Below are 19189 nucleotides of genomic sequence, written 5' to 3' on the forward strand. Positions count from 1 at the left end.
TGAATAATGATAAGTATCAAATTATTTTTTAAAATCGAGGTAANGTTTGTTAAAGTAAGATAGCACCGTAGAGTATGACAGGTTTCGGTGTTTCGTTACTCTTCTTTGATAATTCAGCACCATAGAGACTGTCATCATCCAGAGGTGGTAATATGTCAATTAACGGAAATTTTGTGGAGTAAAAAAAAAAAGAAGAAGAAGAAGGGAAAAAAAAGACGTGTTTCCACCCAAACAACCGAAAATTCAAACTATTAAGGGGTGTTAGTCAATTGAGACATTTTCATGCAAAATGGGATAATTATTAAAGTGGAATAATTTTTCGCTAGTGAGATATTTTAGTGGGATAAATAGAAACAATTTTGTGAAGCGGGATATTATAATAAAATAACATGGGATAAATTTTTATAATCATGAAATATATATTTGCGTATTTTGAAGATATAAATACTACTTATGTATTTTAAACTTTCTATTATTGATTGATAATTGCTTACAAGAATGTTCTTTACTATTAAATAACTTTTGGTTAGACTATAAGATATTAACAATTATTATTATAATAATGGTCTAATGATGATGATAACCATAATAGGAAAGAAGTAAAGAAAAAAATATATAAAAATAAAAAATAACAAAATAAATATGAGTTCTAGTTTTTTACCACCTAGTTCCAAACTAAGACTTGGAATAATTTGAGAGACTAGAATTCTCATTTTTGTATAGAAAAATAAAAAAATAGGATAATTTTGTATCATTATCCCAATTCTAATTTTGTAACTAAAATTTTGTTCTAGTTTTAGTTCTACGTGACTAACACCTTAAAATTTTATCTCACAGATTATCCTAGTTTCAATTTAAAGTTCTAGGTGACCCCCCCCTCCCCTTGATAAATATGAGAAGCCGCAAGGAAGAAAAACCGTCATAAAAATGATAAATGGCATAATTCCAAACTGTATACGGCAATATTTCACCCTGAAAGTTCAATAATAACAATTTAAATGGAGAAATTTTGGACCGTGGACCTCCCCGCAAAAATCAAAACGCATCAATCATTTGACCCGTAAAAAAGATCATGATGAAAGTCAGAAAATTGTCAAATTCAGACCAAGGATTTTAGTCTAATGCTACCGATTACTTGCTTAATGTAATTGACGTAATTTAACAGCTCAGAGATGGTCGGATATATTCGTAGGTAACGTCAAAGAAATGTGACAACCAAAATGCGCACACAAACTCATTCAGCCAGTTGCTTCAAAGTCAGAAAATAGTTTGCTTTATCAAATTTGACTCCTTCAATCTGTTTACAAATATAATTAAGTGACAACAACATGATACCCATCCAATAGAGATGAGATTACATAAGACTTCCTTAACAAACAAGACAAAGCCAGCCCTTGTACATTCTCTTGACATAAAAAAAAGATATTGGATTACCAACCAAATATTATAGGAAAGGACAAATTTTTTAATTCGACCAATTTAAAAACTTAATTGCCAAAAACGACTCAATTCCAATTTAATTGTCAAAATTGGCCCAATTTTTCGATGTTTGAGAAAAACTTTACGAAACTTCACGGGACTAGAAAGTTTAAGCTCCGATAATGGGCTTGATTAGGGGCGCCCAAAACTTCACGGGACTTGAAGTCCCGTGAAGTTTTCTACCCACAAACTTCACGGGACTTCAAGTCCCGTGATGTTTTCCTCCTCTTAATTACCTTACTTTCGTAAATAACAACGCGTTTAAACTTCACAGGAGTTGAAATCCCGTGAAGTTTCGTAAATTATTTCGCCAAAATCAACCCTGTTTCAACCAACTGGCTGAAACTTGGTCGATTTTGACTATTAAGTTTCTAAATGGGTGGAATTTGAAAATTTGTCCTATAGAAAATATAATTAACAAACATCCACACCTGTCTCACAAGTAATCAATAGAACATGGTAATGATCTTACCCTGATTGGAAGCAGCTCGTGAAATTAACACACTTACGAAAACATTTCCTCGGATAAATCCAACATTTAGTACGAGTTTTACACAAAGAACATCATAAAATTATATGATTAAAGAGCACCACAAACTCTCAAATCTGAAGAAAAATATCACTAAATTACAAGAAAAGTACCCCCCACCAAAAAAAAAAAATCATTGACGATATCAAAGGCGCATAAGGCATGGGTTTGGTGGTGAGATCAAAGGTCAGCCCTCAGCCCACCCAAATAGGCCTACTTTTGACCCGACCTAAACCGTATTCGAGCTAGGATATGAGCAACCAACCTAAACTCAACCTCAACCCCTAAAATGAAAATGTTTTAGGTTGAACTTAGGGGGGGTAGGGAGGGGGGCACTCTTTCGTGGATTCGAATATCGTTCTTTATGGATTCCGAGGCTATCACTTCCGCGCTGCGTCAATTGGTATCTATGTAGGACGCTTAATCCGAGTTAGAGTCTATTCAGATTAGGAAATAAATTCAATTTTAGAGTCAAATCAGATTAGGAAACAAAATCAAATTTGATTCATGATTTGTTTCCTCTATTATAAGGAGTCTTTTTAGGATAGAAACATTTGAATTCCGTTGAACAGCAAGACATATGCATCCAGTTACCGCATGAACCCCACATATAAATTTCTTTTTTCTTTCCAGCAAACAAAATCAAACGAATTAAAATCTTAATCCTCCTAGACTAGTCCTTAGATCAAACAAAGAACAACCTAATAGCAACTCCGAATCCAACCAAACCAGCCAATCTCCAGTTCACCACTAATCCCCTGTTCCCTGAGCTTGCATTCTCATGTGGGGCTGGTGCACCGATGCTAGGAGCAGCAGCAGTCTCAGCTGGCGCTGGTGCTGGTGCCGGTGCCATAGAATGATCCGACCCAATATTAGGCGGAATAATAAAACCACTGATCTCAACCACCGAAATATTATGTGGCTGCGAAACAACAAGCTTGACAATATGCGCATCATTCCTAGCCCCAGGCTCAGCTGATCTGACCGTGATCATATTGCCACCGATATCAGCGAGGGTAAGATACCCATTTTTACCCGTGCTATGCCCGGTGGTCTCAAAGAGAGTGGATACTTCGATGGAGGTGTTTGCTATATGAGAGAGCTTGTTGTTGTCATAGTAGTCGCGGATGACGTGAAGGGCTAGGATTCTTCTAAGGACGTAAGCGGGTTGGTTGGAGATAGCGGATGTGGCAGAGGCACCGGCAGCAAAGACGGTGATCATTTGGTGAGAGTTGATCTCGGCAGCCATTTGGGTTTGGGAGAGGAGATCATTGTAGGAGGAGAATTCGGGGAATTGAGCGAGCATTTTTGTGATGTCGTGGCTGGTGACGGAGGAGATGAGGGAGATGAGGAGAGCGAGCATAAAGAGTTTGGGAGCCATTGTGGTGAGTACAGCAGTTTGAATAGAGAAAAATAGAGTTTTATAGGGAGGTTAATTGACCTTTTAACTATATTTGGAGAAGTTTTGACAGTTGAGAGACCTTAGAGGATCCCTGAAATGTGGAGGCCTTTCAGATGTTAGGCCAATAGGAGAGGTTTGAATTTTTTTCCTGGCCATCAGTTAGATTCTCAATGGACCGGGTCTCTGAAACCTGAACCAAACAGAAATTCTAGGAAGAACCGATCGACTAAGTATTGACATGGATATAATGTTAGACACATACACCATAAGGTATGAGGCATGAGTCATGACATAAGGTATGAGGCACGAGTCATGACACAGTCATGACACACTGACACACAAGAAAATTGCATAAGAATATATGAAACAATAATGCATTGTTATGCAATAAATTTTAGAAGGATGCATAAAATGGCTTCAGATAAAACTCATTATAACAGATTTCAGTCATGTACATAACCAGCTAAAAGTTTACAACACCAGAATGTACTAATATATACCCAGGACTTCGTTTATACATTGTATGTGTTAGCTATGTGATGCAATTTGGTGTTATGCTATGACGATAAGCATGGGAAATTTATCAAAGGGTTTCTCTCCAATCCAATTTCCAAGACATTATCAACCTCACCTTTTTTACAATTCAAAATGAGAAAAATAGTGGCAGAATGTCTTTTTTTCAAGGATAAATACTGAATAATAAATTTCATTAGAAATGCTGGAACAGTAGGCAGATAGGCTAAGACCTGAAACCTCCAAACTTGCATTAAAGCAAAAGATACAGTATCAGTTTCTAGTACACGAAAGAAACAACACAATTTGGGTTCAAAAGAAGCAGTCGTGGAAAACCAAGAATAAGATTGACGCTATCTTTCAGAAAAAAAGAAAAGCTACCTACATGGTCTCAGGTATTACCCCAAATCAGGGTAAAATATGATCAGTAAAGCATTAATCGATTGTGATCCTGTTATACATCACACATTAAATGCTCTACAGGTAAATAGAAGTAAGAGATTTGCAATTTACGACTCTATATCTTTGTTTTAATAGTACGCTAACAAACCTGAAATTATGCTGATCGAGCACAAGCATTTTGAAGGAACAAAAATTGTTGAGGACAGACTGTTGCCTGTTACTGTCTCATTGAAACTGCAAGCCCAAAGAGATCTCAGGACAAACCACTGATATTTAACACTGCATTCTTATTTAAAACATTTTCGTCTTCAACTAAAGGAAGCGTCTTCCACACTTTCAGATTCAGTGGGTTTCTTTTGCTTCCTGTAGTGCCACGAAAGAAAATAGAAGTTATCAGTGAGAGACAAAATTGTTCGCTTAGAAAGACTGAATAAGTTAAATACCCACCTGTACAGTCATTGTTGTTCTCCACACATACTGCAGCATAATGAGAACCATCCAGTTCGAAAAGAGCAAATTGCCAATTGGAAGTGAGACTTTCTGAAGTATCTGAGACTTCTACAACAATTCTGGGAGCCTGATATTAGGAGTTGTAAATTGTTCAGCAAACTGCAGTTGTATGCACCTTAGAGACATCAAGCTATAATAGAACATGAAAAGATGCATTATAGTGTTTACTCACAGTTTCAGAATCAGTAGGAAACATCTGGCCTTTGCTTTTCTCAAACCGGATACTAAAATCCCTAAAAGGTGCTGCTGAAAATCCTCTTCCAAGAGCCTTTACATATGCTTCCTACAAGTTGAAGGACTACTTAGTATGTCATAAAATCACTGACTTATTTATTATATATTACTAAACACTATTAGTACACATTACAGACTCCAAACCAGATTCCTTAAGTTCTTTATTCTTTGTATTAGTACAATACCAGTAGTAAAAATTACCCCTCTATTCAGAATCAAGCTTTGAGAGGAATCATTCACGTAAAACATAATTTTTTGAGTGAAAATAATAAGATAAATGCGCTCACTTTAAGGGTCCATATTTTAATGAACTCCTGTCGCTGGCTTTCAGGATCTGAGAAAGACTGCAAGAACTCGACTTCACATGAAGAAAAGTAGCGTTGGGCAAAGGATAAGATGTTATTCCTCATCTTGCGTTGTTTTTCTTCCACATCAATTCCAATCTTTGACATAACACATCACACGTTTATTAAAATTACTCTTATACATGCACAAAAGAAATCTGACTAAACAGTGCATTCTTGACAATAAAAGGATCAGGATAGTACTGGCACTTCTGTTGTTATGCCACATGCAATCAAAGATGACGTATGTGAAATATTAAAATGCAAGGATGGCTGCGTCCAGTTATCATCTTTCCACTCTACCTGCTAGTAACAAAAACAAAATGGTGGTGGTGTCAACACTACAGCTAAAGAACTCCTTGATGAGTCATAAGAGTAATGTGACTTGAATGTGTATGATGTTGAAACAAGAAATGTAAGACTATTGATGAGGACCATTAACAGTTTGTTAGCAGGCGAATCGTTACCTCAGGCTTTCCAAATTTGTTTTTCCTGAACTGCAAAGAACTTGGACCTGCTTTACCATTGGTATCTAATCTAACAAAAGCGAAAACCAACCATTAATACACACAGTTATAAATCTACTACAAATTTACTGTTACAAGCCACCAACAACAACATGATGCATGAAAGCATATGCAAAGTTTATTCACATTTTGTGTAACAATTTTCGTATCAACTTGGAGAGAAGTATCAGTTTGTTTAAAGTTATGTATTTGCATGCATATAAGTTAACTGCCATATGAAATCAAGAAGACGAATAACACCAAGGATGGTGAGACATACATCTCGCAAGTGTGGTGCGGACCAGTGCTCGAGCCAGCAGAGCCCCTTTCTGAACTTTGTCATTGTTCATCTGCAAGATACTTCGTCTTTCACACGGTGAAAGGAGTTCTACATACCGATTCAATAGGAAATCGTCCTTCACCTCATCGGGTATTACATACCAAAAGTGTGTCTCCCTGCACATAATAGAACAAATACAAATAAGTTCCGCATGAATCTTAAAAAATAAATAACAACCATAAGCACCCAAATGTCATGAAGGAACGGGCTATCGTATTAATAGTCCGCTTTATCATCAATTTGAACTTAGAAATCAAGATTTTGCTAGAGTAACAAATGTTTAAAATCGTTTCGATGACGCATCAGAATCTTGAGTAACCTGTCATGCAGAGTCATTTTAATGTTGCGCTAGAATGTTCATAACACCAACTCAAACTATCCCATAGTTTCACTGGCATTAGCATAAACTAATAGGACCAACAATCCTAATAGAATTTCCCTTCATCCTCCATTGGTACCACAATTTTTATTCAGCAACATAGATACTCTCTTGCTCGCTTGCCTCCCTTTTGCAACACATCCCAATCAGCATCTCAGTATCTATTTTGCATATGTACAATGAACTGAAATCCAGCTGATTCGTCACCACCCAAACATGTCTAGCGTACAAGAATGAAGAAGCTCATCTATATCTAGCATTGGCACGGACATGGGTGTGATACACTCATACACACTAACACCCTTATCCATACGAGATACTAGGGTATAAATACGGTACAGATGCAGCAACCGCCTGAGGTTCCGGTAACCACTTACGCAAGCAACCACACACGGCACAAACATATTGTAAGAAAATCCTAAAAAGAAATGCCACGAACGACAGGATAACAAAACACCAAAAGGATTATGTGCTCCTAAGTCCTCCTGTAATAGCAAAACTTGATTTTTTTTGTCACTATAATGCACACGCTACGCACATACAATAAGCATTGAAATTCATCCATTTGAACAAACACGCGCGATGCGCCCGATTAATGCATCTCCCATCTTATGCCCATATGTAAGTTCCAAATTTATTGCAGCTCAAATAGCCGCAACTATCCTAATGCATTTCCTTATTCTTCATAATACCGACACGAAATGGGTAAAATACTTTCAGAAAAACCGCAAGTTTTGTCGATTATGTGAACCAAGAATCACTTTTAAGGGGGGGAACACAAAGAAAATTAGGGTTTTACTGAATTTCAGATAACAGCGCAGATTTCAAACTTTTGCATCGACAAAGAGAAATCACGTGGTTGGGTCTGAATAAACAACTGATTATAAAACAAAATATCGATTGAAAATCGAGCGCGAGCTCGCGCGCGCGCGCGAGAGAGAGAGAGAGACAGAGAGAAGGAGAAGTACCTGGGAGAGGGAAGAGGTAAGGGAGGTGGGGAGGGCGTGGGAACGAGAAAACGGCGGGTGAGAATATCGGGTTGGATCGGTAACATGTTCCTGCGGAGCAACCCAAGCATGTGAATTAGCAAGTAGTCTTTCTTCCTTCTTCTTTCAGAGGTGAAGAGAGCGCCGCAACGAAAGAGCTCCGATGAAGGGAGTTTTGACCCCTTGATGAAGTGGACAGATCCACCGGTTGGGACCCGAACCCGCTGCAATTCCTACCGATCCGATTGGAGCCCGCTTTAGTTTTTAATTTTGTGATCAGGAAATATTGGGCCACTTCGGCCTGCTCTCAAGACCAATCCTGGCCTAAAATTTTGAGGAGTTATGCAAGAGAAGTTTGGGTTTAAAATAGAATCAATTTATAATGGGTTTTTTTGCACCTAAGAAGAACTAGGCAACTGTTTTAAAATAGAATTAGCTTAGGGCGTGTTTGGATTTCAATAGGATTAAGGGAATTTAAGGGAAGCTAGGTGAGAGAAGAGAAGGGTAGGGAAGGGAGTTCCTTTCCTCTTGGTTACACCCCAATTTGGGGGGTAATAATTTCTCCAACAGTTTCCCCAAAAATTTGGAGTTGGTTACACCACATTTTCCTTCAATAATTTGGAGCATCTCCAACAGTTTCTCCAAAAAATTCTCCAAAATGGGGAAGCAAAAGTCATATTCTCCAAATTATTTTTGTTCCAACTCCAACAGCTTCATCATTTTGAAGAATCCTGCATTTATTACAATAATAAAAATATTCTACATTCCTATTTTTGGATGCTCTTATGCATTGGAATTGCCCCCGTGGTTTTTTTTGTAATTAGGGGCTGTTTGGTTGCCTCTTTTAGAGGCTGAATCCCTGACAAAACTGACAAAAACTGTCAGTTTTGGCAGGGGATCTTGCAAAAACGTCTTTTTTAGAGGCGTTTTTGGGTGATTTCCTGCCAAAACTGACAGTTTTTGTCAGTTTTGGCAGGGATTCAGCCTCTAAAAAAGACAACCAAACAGGCCCTTACGGATTTTATTTTATATTTATTTTCTCCTCCATCCCGTCTTGAAGAACGTGTTGCATTCATGACCAAGCTTTCCCTAAATATTTGAAGAATGCCCCAGATTTGGGGAAGACTCCCCTTTTTTTCCTCCTTCATCCCTATTTTGGGGAATGAGATGGGGAATCTGTTAGACGAAAAAAAGCTCAAATTTCTCCAAAAATGAGAATACCAATAAAATAGGGAAGCTGTTGGAGATGCTCTAATGGGTGAACTAAGGGGAATTAGGGTGAATAACTTCACCTCTTAAATGTTCCCAAACAAGGTGATTGGGTCCCCTAACTTCCCTTCTCTCTTATTCCCCTCAATCCAAACAAGCCATTAATGAAACATTTTCGGCCTAAGAAATTTTGGGACACCACTGGCCCAGCTTTTCCAAACATTAGATCAAGTTTAAATCTTGTCCAATTTTGAGAGTTTGTAAAAAAAAAGTGCCTTCACTTATAGCCACGCCAACATTGGTCCACCCTCCACCCTACACCAGTCCTAGGCTGGTTATAAAATAAAGCAAGTTTAGCCTTCGTTTAACAACACTATCATCATCAAAGCCTTTATCTCAAATATTGGGGGTCCGCTACGTGAATAATATTCTTCCATTTCATTCTATTATGAGGCATCTCATCCGTTAAGTTAAACATAATCACATTCTTCTTAATTGCTTCCAACCAAGTTATTTTAGGTATACCCCTAAATCTCTTAGCCTCATTAACTATAATACTATTATTTTTCCTAACCCCTGTACTAAAAGGGTCATTGTTGTACATGACCAAACCATCTTAATAGATTCTTTCTCACTTCATCATTGTTTTAATTGTGTACAAAATGAAGTCGTCAAACAATGGATCAAAAATTGACCCAGTCTTTTAAGGCCGGATAGTTATCACTAAACTAGTTTTAGTTTTCCTTAAAAAAGACCCACTTCAAAAACATCTTAGTAGATTCTATTTCTTCTATAAATACTTACTACTCCACCTAGATATTAGAGATTACATACTAGATTCTGGTGAGGTACTTTGCTCACTGGATTTGCGGGAATCGAGTCAAGTGGTAATGAGATGAAGCAAGAAGTGGATTTGAGAGGTACTTTGCTTGCTTGATTTGCGAGAATCGGGTCGAGCGATTGTGAAATCTAGTAAAAGTGGAATGAAAAGTCAAGTGATAATGAAATGAAGTAAGGAGTGGAATGAAATAAATATGATATCAAGTCAAGTGATAACGAATCAAGTAAAGAGCGAAATGAAAGAAAAGTGACAATAGAATGTCTATCATCGTTCTCACGTTTGGATGAGATTTAGAGAATGACGATTTTATTTTTGTTTTTGTTTTTGTATAAGTATTAATAATCAATCATAAGATGTCTGTATTTTATTTTAACCTTTTCCGTTCCCACTCATGTGGGGATTTCTATTTCTTAATAATAACTTATTGAGAATGTCCTTTCTCAATTTGTGAGAATGGATATCCTAGCTGTCAAAATGATGCCGCTTTTGTTATCCGTAGATAAGAAGCAAGAATAGACACATTGTTCATCCTCATTCCCGCATAATAAACAAGTAGTTCACCTCGAGTAGTTTGTATGTTTTTTGGCCGAATCCGAAAGAACCCAAGCAAAACAAGAAGAAACCACAGTGGAGAAACATTTCAAGCATAAACATATATTATTTCTCAGCCATTTTAACATCCTAATCAAGATTGTAGCCTACATTTATTCTGAACAAATTGAGAAGAACTACATCATTCTGAAGGTTCAAAGTTTCTTATCAAGATTGTTTGGTTCCAGTTTTTTGATGGGTAAAAAGGAGGAAAGCTGCCAAAAATGTCAGCTTTTTGGTAGCTTTCCCCAAAATCGCCTGTATAAGAGGTGATTTTTGATAGATTCCTCCCAAAATCGCATGTATAAATCGCCTGTATAAGAGGCGATTTTGGGGGAAAACTGCCAAAAAGCTGACATTTTTGACACCTTTCACCCCTTTTACCCATCCAAAAAACCCCTAATGAGCAGGCCATTCCAAGAACCTACGCGTCGTCACGTGAAATACGCTCGCTTAACCGGCAGGCGCACGTTAGCATCACGTCTAATTTATTTATTTGATAACTACCCTATCTCTCCTCTCGTCTCGCTCCCCCAAATTTCAAATTTCCCGACAAACCTCAAAAAATCATAACTCCTCGCCGGCGAAAATCCTCCCATTTCCGGAAATGCCCTCGCCTCACTCCGACTTCGACCTCGCGGTACAAAAAAAATTTGCCGAAACCCCTTCTCTCTAATTCTCTCTTACGAACTCCCCCCCTCCCTCGAGATCTGTCTCATTTTATTTCTTAAATCTCAAATGCAGGGATCCATTCAGCCAACATTAGGGATGGGGTGAGCTGATCTCTTCGATTCACCGCCCAGAACTAGGTTTTCTTGATTTCTAGGGTTTTGACCTGGTTCCGATCCTTTTGCAGCGAGTACACGTTCGCTGATGCCGGCAACTTGGAGCATTGCGCCAAGTATTTGAACCAGACGCTGGTGACCTTCGGGTTCCCTGCCTCGCTCGATCTGTTTGCTACGGATCCGGTGAGCGACCTCGATCCGGAGGATCTGCGTTGTTTTTTTTTCTTCCACTACGGAGTTTTGAATTAATTTCTGTTTTTGTTTGATTTTCCGTGGTTTTAGGGTTTCGGGTTCATCTTGAACTATTAAAGCACTTCTTAAGAAATTTCAGTTGCGATTGGGAATATGTCACTTTCCTTTTTCCCTAAGCGGGAGCAGTATTGTGAATGAAGGAAAACTTGGAATTTTACGAAATTGACTTAAATTTTGTGGTTTATTGTTTTTATAATTTATTATTTTCAGAGTTAAGATTATGTAATAGCTATTTTGTTGGTAGTAGGGGTTGAATTGGACATAAGTTATGAAGCTGCATCTAAAGTAGAAACTTTTTATTTTTGTTAAGGCTTTAGTTACTGTCAAGTGCCAACCTACAAAAATTTACCCAAAAAAGACTGAAAGTTGCGAACTTACTATATTCTTTCTTTCGCTCATTGGTGTAGGTATCAATTGCAAGGACTTGCAATTGCATACATTCTCTACTTCAGCAGAGGCAGAGGGATATTGAGTTTAGGGAGTCGGCTAATGATCAGAGGCAAAGGTTTGTTTTTCATCTGATATATCTTAATCTTAATTTATCTATTTTAGAAATACGTCTTATGCAGTGACTCACGTAAACATTATTCTGAAACTGTTTCAGGTTGCAATCTGACATATCAAGATTAGAGGCCAAGGTTGAAAGACTTGAGGCGCAAATAGCCTCTAAAGACCGAGAGCTCGCCACCTTAACCCGAAAGGTTTGTTTGTCAGTTATATTATGCGGAAACTTTCCATACTCTAAAATTTCCAGCTTCATGTACATTCTAAAGCTGGACATGATCAGGAGGGTAAAGCTACCGCGGCGTTCAAAGCTCAGATTGAAAAGCTGCAGCAGGAAAGGGATGAATTTCAAAAGATGGTTATTGGTAATCAGGTGAAGAATAAGTTGTGATAGTTGTGTCATGTCAAGTTCCATCTTTTTTTGGCAAAATAAGTTTCTCCTCTATAATTTGACTTTTTCTGGTCTTACCTGACAACTTGCAATTTTCCCTCCTGATTTTGCAAGCAAGTGCGCACACAACAAGTGCACGAAATGAAGAAAAAGGAGAAGGAATATATAAAATTGCAGGTATTATTTTTGATGCGTCTTTACCTATCACGGCTTCATGACTATCGTTTGCAAGATGAGCATGCAAATGGTAGCCTAAAATATTAATGGGGTTCTTAATTTGTATAATGTAGGAGAGGCTAAACCAAGTGTTAATGGAGAAGAAGAAAGAATCTAAGTCAGGAATGGAGATAATGAATTTGTTGCAGGTATTGAACAACATGTTTATTATTAAAAATCTTTGAAGAAGAAGCGTTTGTTATTTAACTATTTTGTTACATATATTTCTTGCTCTCTCATTGTACTTCACTAATTTGTGTGAGTGTATTCTTTCTTGAACTTCCATTATCATGTTATCCATCTTGGTGTCTATCTTGAGTTTTCATTATGATATATACCTTGGTGCCTACCCCCTGATTCTTCTGCTCTGGATAAATATGGTAATCTCTAGCTAATGTTCTACTGTTAATGTTAACAGAAAGAAGGACGCCAACGGGGAACATGGAATGGAAAGAAGGCCGACAATGATTTCTATAAAATGATTGTAAGGAAGAATCTACAGAGTTCAACATACAGTTTGTAGTTGCTAATTTCCACAATATCTTACTGGCATGAACAGGTTGATGCATACGAAGTGAAGAAGCAAGAACTGATGGCTGAGAATTCCGATTTGCGGGCATTACTACGTTCAATGCAGGTAGCAATTTGTAGCTATGCTTCCGATATTTCTTGTGATAATTGTTAGCTTTTGTATATGGTGATAATTTTCTGGTGCATACATTTAGATTTAAACTCTTCTTATTGCAAATATAACATTTCTTTTACAGTTTGTATTTAAATTTATCTTTAAGCCCAGTAATGTTAGGTGAGTATATGAATTAGAGCTACCTGAATGCAAAACACGTGTCAAGTGTCGATCACAACAACTTTTAATTGGGGAGATGAAACAGGCATTTTCTAGGAGATATTTGCACATGGGTGGATCAACGACTTCTATGCTCTTTCTCTTCTCTTGGCTTAATGGCTCATCAAGGGGTGCAGGAGCAGTAACAAAATGTATAATTCCCCGGACATAATACATATACACATATGCATATAATTGATCGCATGTGAGAGGAGCAACATGTTCTATTTAGTTAAAAAACATGTCACACTTTGGGATGACTGGAAAAGTAAAGCAAGACTCGTTAGCCTCTTCTTTCTGTTTTTCTAGATCCTCTCAAAGTACTCTTTTTAAGTCTTTCCCTTTTATAATTTTATATACAGTTAAATCCTATTTTACTTTTTCTTAGTACATTATATGAGAAGTATCCGAATCATAGGACATGGACATTCAAATGTCTTAATGTATCCGTGTTGCTGACACGACTAAACATTGTAAAAGTGGAGTATCCTGCTCACAGTGGCATGTACTGACGTCTGCAGTTAAAAATTTCTTTTCACCGGTCACCTCATTGTTTGTCATAGTTAATAATTGCTGTAATTTAAAGTTGAACTTCTAATCATCAAAATGAAGTAATATTCTTTTGGCTTCACCCATAATTACTTGTTAGAAAATTTTGTTAATAAAGTTACTAACCTCCAACTCTTAAGAATGAACTTATATGCTTGCCAAAGCATTTTGGTAATTGAAGCTTCAGAATAACTTTTCACTGAGGGAGAGATTGTCCTTAACCAAGCTCAATGGAGAAATAGAAGAGAGGATTCATGTAGCTGATCTGAAATTTATTGGGATTATACTTTGTTATTGTTGTAGCTGTGTTAATTCAATAATTAGTCAAGAGAGACTACCTTAACTTAATTCCACGTAGTGAAAGGTGAAATGCTGCTTTAAAAAAAAACTGAAAACAGAGTTTTTTCATGGAGTATTATTACATATGGATCGTTGCGCTCATTTGTATTTGTTTTGATTACAGTTCTTGGTTTTATGAATTTCTTCTGCAAAACCGCTACAAGCTGTACCATTATTATTATTATTATTATTATTATTATTTGTATATGGTTTCTGTGTGCTTCAGTTCTTTGCTAGCTTATTTGTCCCCTCCTATTGTGCAGTAACTTTTCTTAATTTTCTCTTACAGATTTTTTATGTATTACTTGATATGTTAATTTTGTTTACATTAAGCTAATGTAATATTGTGATTTGCCTGACATTGTCTGTATAGATGGACATGCGTGACTTCTTAAATGCTCCCAATGGGCAACCACAGCAACCTCTGAATGTTAATGAAAAGCAGGATGCAGGGTCTCCTCAATCTCCTTTGGGTGGCAGGACAGTAAGTTCATCAGATGTTCTATTTAAAAAATGCTATTTGGGTTCTTCTTTCTGACCCTATTTCATACGCGATAACTTTCTTTATTGAATAACTATTGTCTTGACGACTACTTGCAGGATGTATTTGACCTTCCTTTTCATATGGCTAGAGATCAAATAGAAGAAAGTTTGCGAACTAAGATGTCTTCAATAAAGGTATTGTTCTTTCACACTCACGCATACATGCACACACAAAGACACAAACACACGCAACATAATGTATCTAATTTTCCTTCATCTGTTTCCTACTTGGTGTGTTCTCTGTTCACAATCTTTGTTTATTCATAGAACTAAGTTTTTAGTATTCAATGGGTAAGGCACGCATGGTTCAGCTTCAAGATGCACAAAAAGGAGCTGAGGTGACCTCTGAAGCGACTGAGAGGGAGCTTGAGCTTGAAGCTCAACTTGTTGAAGCGAGGAGCATCATTCAAGAGCAGGTCATTAATTACGTTTTCCCCTTAGCAATTCATGTTTAATTCTTTTACGAAACAGCATCAAACAATGTTTACTATTGCTGGATTGTGAATTGCACTCCATAGGATGGTTACTGCAGTTGAGTTGCACTTGTCGTTTGCTCAGCTGAAAATTCTCTAGAGCGAACTGTGTTCTCTTAGTTCTGCAGCCTGCCCACTGAAGCTTAGCATGCCTTCAATTCATCGACTATCATCTTCAATTACCTTCCCTTCTTCATGCTTCTCCTTTTCTCTCTGCTGCACACATGATTAAACCTGAATTAGAGCTGCTATCTTTACCAAGATTAGTAACCAGACCAGATGTTGAGTCAGTTGGCATTATAACATTAGTTACTTTGTTGTCCCCTCACTTTATTGATTTTGGTTTCATTCAAAATTTCATTTGGATAGATGTTTTCAAGTACTCTTCGGAAACTCCGTGTTCAGATTCTCCAGAATCTCTTGCCGAAATCATTACCTGGAATAAAAGTTGAATCAATTCGAAACTTAGTTTAATTTGTTGTATCCTAATTTCTTTCATTAAGAATTCTTTTGCATCAATGTTTTCCATCATTGAAAATGAACACTTGACAGTTGCAATCAATTTGATCAAGAATGTCTCATAGAAGAAATGAATTTTGGGGGATATGCTATATTTTTGGGGATTCTATCATTTTTATTATATGATGAGACTTGAAAAGGTTAGAGACAGAGTTCAGGTTATGTGTTTCTCATTTTCCACCTTCTATGGTATAAGAGTAACTAATCTCCTAAATTATATATAGTCCTTTAACCAATTTGATGTATAAATATCAACCACACCATGGCTTTATCACAATCCTTGGATCTCAGTGGATAAATACTATAATCTTGTACATAGTAATAGAACTTTGCCCTTCCTATTGATTTTTTGGAAAGTGCTTTGTATTTTATCTCACAATTAAAGCAGAAACCATGTTCATGACGTGCACAATATCAACTTTATTGGTTATCAAATTAATCTGGGCACTTCGTCAATGCAGCGCCATACTCTTCCATATGGAATATAGCTTTTCCATTCGTATTGTTTTTACGTGAAAAGACTATGTATGAGCTCGCAATGAAGCACAAACAAATTCTTGCATTCAGATCATGTTAGAAAGTTACTTTCAGTTTATCATCTTTTTCCAGGATTCCGGACTCCAGATCAAGAAATATGAATATGAATTTAAATGACACTACTCTTTTCCAGTCTTGATTAGATGTTTCTAATTTGGCTATGCGAACAGGGGAACATGTGATGATAAAATGTTCATTGATTCCCTTTGTAATATGCAACTTTGTACTGTCATTGTTTGCACATGTTACGTTTATAATGACACCTCAGTGATAAAGATTTTTCAATATCAGCTAATTGGAAGAACGATGAGCACTCAGTAAGGAGAACATTAAATGTCAATTTCTCTGCTGTTATTTTCTTAGTTGCACACTGGGTTTAATTTTATGCTATATCCTCCACGTAGGAAAACATTGCCCTTTTACTTTTGGATGGTAGACACTTTGGTAAGGTTTTGAAGTTTCATGTGGATGGATATTATATGCACACTTCTCAGTTTACAACCCTCTCTCATTTCCAAGTTGACTAGCTTTTTGTTTTCTTGAATAAATGCTCAAATTCAACCAGTCATTTCCCCTCTCAAAACACACCAACCTACTAAGCACACATGCACAAACAGACAACCCGCTCTACACCACCACCTCTACAGCTGAATGCGCAAAGCATGCGCGCGCACACACACTTAGTGAAGAGTACTGAAGGTCATTTAGTAACTTGTAATTGAAAACATGAGTAAGTTTGAACTCATGGAATTGCAACGTCAATTCATGTTATTATGTATTATTGGAAGATGACTGATTTCTTTGTTCTCTAGCTAGTTGTTTGTTTAGATGTATTTGGAATGTTAATTCCTTGGTTTCAAGTTGTATGACATGAAATCTCTTTGAGAGATCTTGGAATGGGAGGGTCAAATTCTCATATTTGTGAGAATTTCAATAGCAGGTCTAACTGGAAATGTACAACACATAGTGAACTAAACATTGTCTGCACCTTGGAACCGGAAACCTGAATATCAATTTACACTTACAGAAATCAATAAACTTCAAGCATTCAAATTGCCATGCATTTTATGTTATAGTGGGTTGGTTGGAGATAATTGCTTTCTAGTTCCATAACTAGTACTTTAGGAGTTGGTTTTTCCATTTGGGTATACAAATGCTTTGATTTACCATTTTGGTATCACTAAGTTTCTTAGAAATTCAAGTTTCTTACAAATGAATTTCTCATATGTGCTGCTGGTTTAATAGGTTGCTTTCTAGCTCCTTAACTAGTACTTTCACGAGTCAGTTCTTCATTTGGGTTAATAAATGCGTAACAGTGTAATACTATTACTTTTATTCAACATGTTTATTCTTCTTTTGTCTTGACAACAAATTTCATATTCTATTTTCTAATCAGCTTGAGATTCCATGTACTACAATGCTACATATATATATTGTGGGTTTTGGATATGCATTATGCACTCAAATCTGTGTTATGCATTCAAATCTTTGTTATGTGCAAATATTTCTTTAACCTTTTGAATTTGGTAGGCAAAAGCTAAATTACTGTTAAGCTGGAAATTTGGTTGGAGATCTTAACGTATAATTTCTATGCAGGCTTCAATAATGTCCAAACACATTTCAAAGTCTGAGAAGCCAAGGTGACAACATAGAGAACCCACATGATTTTTCTGAGTTCATCTCATATTTAAACTATTCTTTCATGTAGGAGACTAAGTAGCCAGCTAGATGCTGAAAGGGACGGGATCCATCCAGCGCCTACTGAGGTCCACTTACTGCCTTCCTCATAAACATTTTCTCGAAATTACTTATTATCACCAAATGCCGACCTTGCTATTTTTTTTCTTTTTTTCATTAAATAATTACAATCTTCATCAGCATTTGAACACTCTAATACTTTTGCCTCACAGTACGTTTTTGAGAACATAAATTTCCACTTATTGGTATGGCCATTCTAAATAATCTGTTTTCAGGAAAACTTGGATCTCTTTAGTGGATTCTGGAAAATAACAACTAAGAGACATGAGACAGTTTAGAATGTAAAATGGAGTGCAGGCTAGCACATTCAGTCCGTAACAAATTAATAATAGTTCCACAAAGTTATATGTGCTTACATTCATCCTATAAAGGCATGAGATAAATTTCATTTATTTAATTTGTAGAAGTACAATGGAGTTTCTTTGTGTGGAATTATCTTATGGTGGTTGTGCTTGTCCTATTCAGGTGGTCTAGTAACCCACAAAAGCCTGGTATTTTGACAGTGCCGGCTTTAAATGCTATTCAGCTGCATTGGCGCAGTGCTGTACTAAGTTCTAGAGTATCAGGGGGGTGGAAACTGGAAGCATCAGAGTCAGAGCTGGCACTGATATGTAACTTTTGTAAGTCTAGTATTATCTGGATTTGGATAGGTTGAAGTTGGAGGATTCTCATGTGAATCCCTGACTCTGTCCCGATTAATAGCTAAATGATGTATCTCAAATACTGATTTTTCAATAGTTATCATTTGAAGCCATATCAACATAAGCTTCTCTTTTCCAATTCACTGCAAGTGGGAAATTATTCAACAGCTAATTGCATGGAGCTTCAGTCGTTTTCTAACGTTGCTTAGTTAACAGTTGGTGACTTAGTTACTTTGTTTAAACATTCATAGGATCTCCCTTGCTGGTTTCACTCCTCTCTTAATATGGATCATGGATATACTTCTTAGGAACTCTGCTATTAGAGGCAGTTTCTTAGAATTTGACTTCCTGTTTTGATTGATCTATGGAATTCCGCAAATTGACTTGTAGAACCTTATATAAGATCACCTTCCAATTTCTTCTTTCTTATAATATCTATATGTATGCTGACATTTATTTATGGATTGGTTTCTTGTTCTCATCCTTCTGAGTTATTATGACCGGCTAGTTCCTCGTCATGTTTATCTTCTGATGCAACAATTAAAATAAGAATTTGATATTAGAAGTTATGTA

At 36.8% G+C, this 19189-nt stretch overlaps 3 protein-coding genes across 4 annotated transcripts; 1 reads left to right on the forward strand and 2 right to left on the reverse strand.

Annotated features, from left to right (window-relative positions):
• On the reverse strand, positions 2620–4057 carry LOC109841333 (fasciclin-like arabinogalactan protein 14). The gene has a single exon (XM_020410269.1). The coding sequence runs from the start codon at positions 3387–3389 to the stop codon at positions 2694–2696; it is 696 nt and encodes a 231-aa protein (XP_020265858.1). The 5' UTR covers positions 3390–4057; the 3' UTR covers positions 2620–2693.
• Positions 4151–7832, reverse strand: LOC109841331 (4'-phosphopantetheinyl transferase). 2 transcript variants are annotated; one of them, XM_020410267.1, is made up of 8 exons: positions 7607–7832; positions 6200–6375; positions 5881–5945; positions 5618–5719; positions 5357–5512; positions 5008–5118; positions 4773–4902; positions 4151–4688 (listed from the first exon to the last, which is right to left on the reverse strand). In XM_020410267.1, the coding sequence occupies exons 1-8, from the start codon at positions 7714–7716 to the stop codon at positions 4579–4581; spliced, it is 960 nt and encodes a 319-aa protein (XP_020265856.1). In that variant the 5' UTR covers positions 7717–7832; the 3' UTR covers positions 4151–4578. The 2 variants fall into 2 exon arrangements, with proteins under 2 accessions (XP_020265856.1, XP_020265857.1); XM_020410268.1 differs by having other exon boundaries at positions 5618–5716; positions 7607–7829.
• LOC109841334 (afadin- and alpha-actinin-binding protein) lies at positions 10767–18759 on the forward strand. Its single transcript, XM_020410270.1, has 16 exons — positions 10767–10905; positions 11010–11038; positions 11122–11233; positions 11710–11807; positions 11907–12003; positions 12090–12179; positions 12312–12374; positions 12488–12562; positions 12832–12897; positions 12973–13050; positions 14519–14629; positions 14746–14823; positions 14985–15104; positions 17814–17857; positions 17926–17983; positions 18441–18759. The coding sequence occupies exons 1-16, from the start codon at positions 10873–10875 to the stop codon at positions 18447–18449; spliced, it is 1161 nt and encodes a 386-aa protein (XP_020265859.1). The 5' UTR covers positions 10767–10872; the 3' UTR covers positions 18450–18759.

The sequence above is a fragment of the Asparagus officinalis genome, chromosome 5, assembly GCF_001876935.1.
Source record: "Asparagus officinalis chromosome 5, Aspof.V1, whole genome shotgun sequence".
Classification (NCBI taxonomy): domain Eukaryota; kingdom Viridiplantae; phylum Streptophyta; class Magnoliopsida; order Asparagales; family Asparagaceae; genus Asparagus; species Asparagus officinalis.

Coding starts and splice junctions, on each gene's coding strand:
- LOC109841333 (XM_020410269.1), bottom strand. CDS start 3,389: ATGGCTCCCAAACTCTTTATGCTCGCTCTCCTCATCTCCCTCATCTCC.
- LOC109841331 (XM_020410267.1), bottom strand. CDS start 7,716: ATGCTTGGGTTGCTCCGCAGGAACATGTTACCGATCCAACCCGATATT. Junction 5,119..5,356: donor TTAAAATATGGACCCTTAAA/GTGAGCGCATTT, acceptor TTCAACTTGTAG/GAAGCATATGTAAAGGCTCT. Junction 4,689..4,772: donor GAACAACAATGACTGTACAG/GTGGGTATTTAA, acceptor GTGGCACTACAG/GAAGCAAAAGAAACCCACTG.
- LOC109841334 (XM_020410270.1), top strand. CDS start 10,873: ATGCCCTCGCCTCACTCCGACTTCGACCTCGCG. Junction 10,906..11,009: donor ACTCCGACTTCGACCTCGCG/GTACAAAAAAAA, acceptor TCTCAAATGCAG/GGATCCATTCAGCCAACATT. Junction 14,824..14,984: donor CTAAGATGTCTTCAATAAAG/GTATTGTTCTTT, acceptor TCAATGGGTAAG/GCACGCATGGTTCAGCTTCA.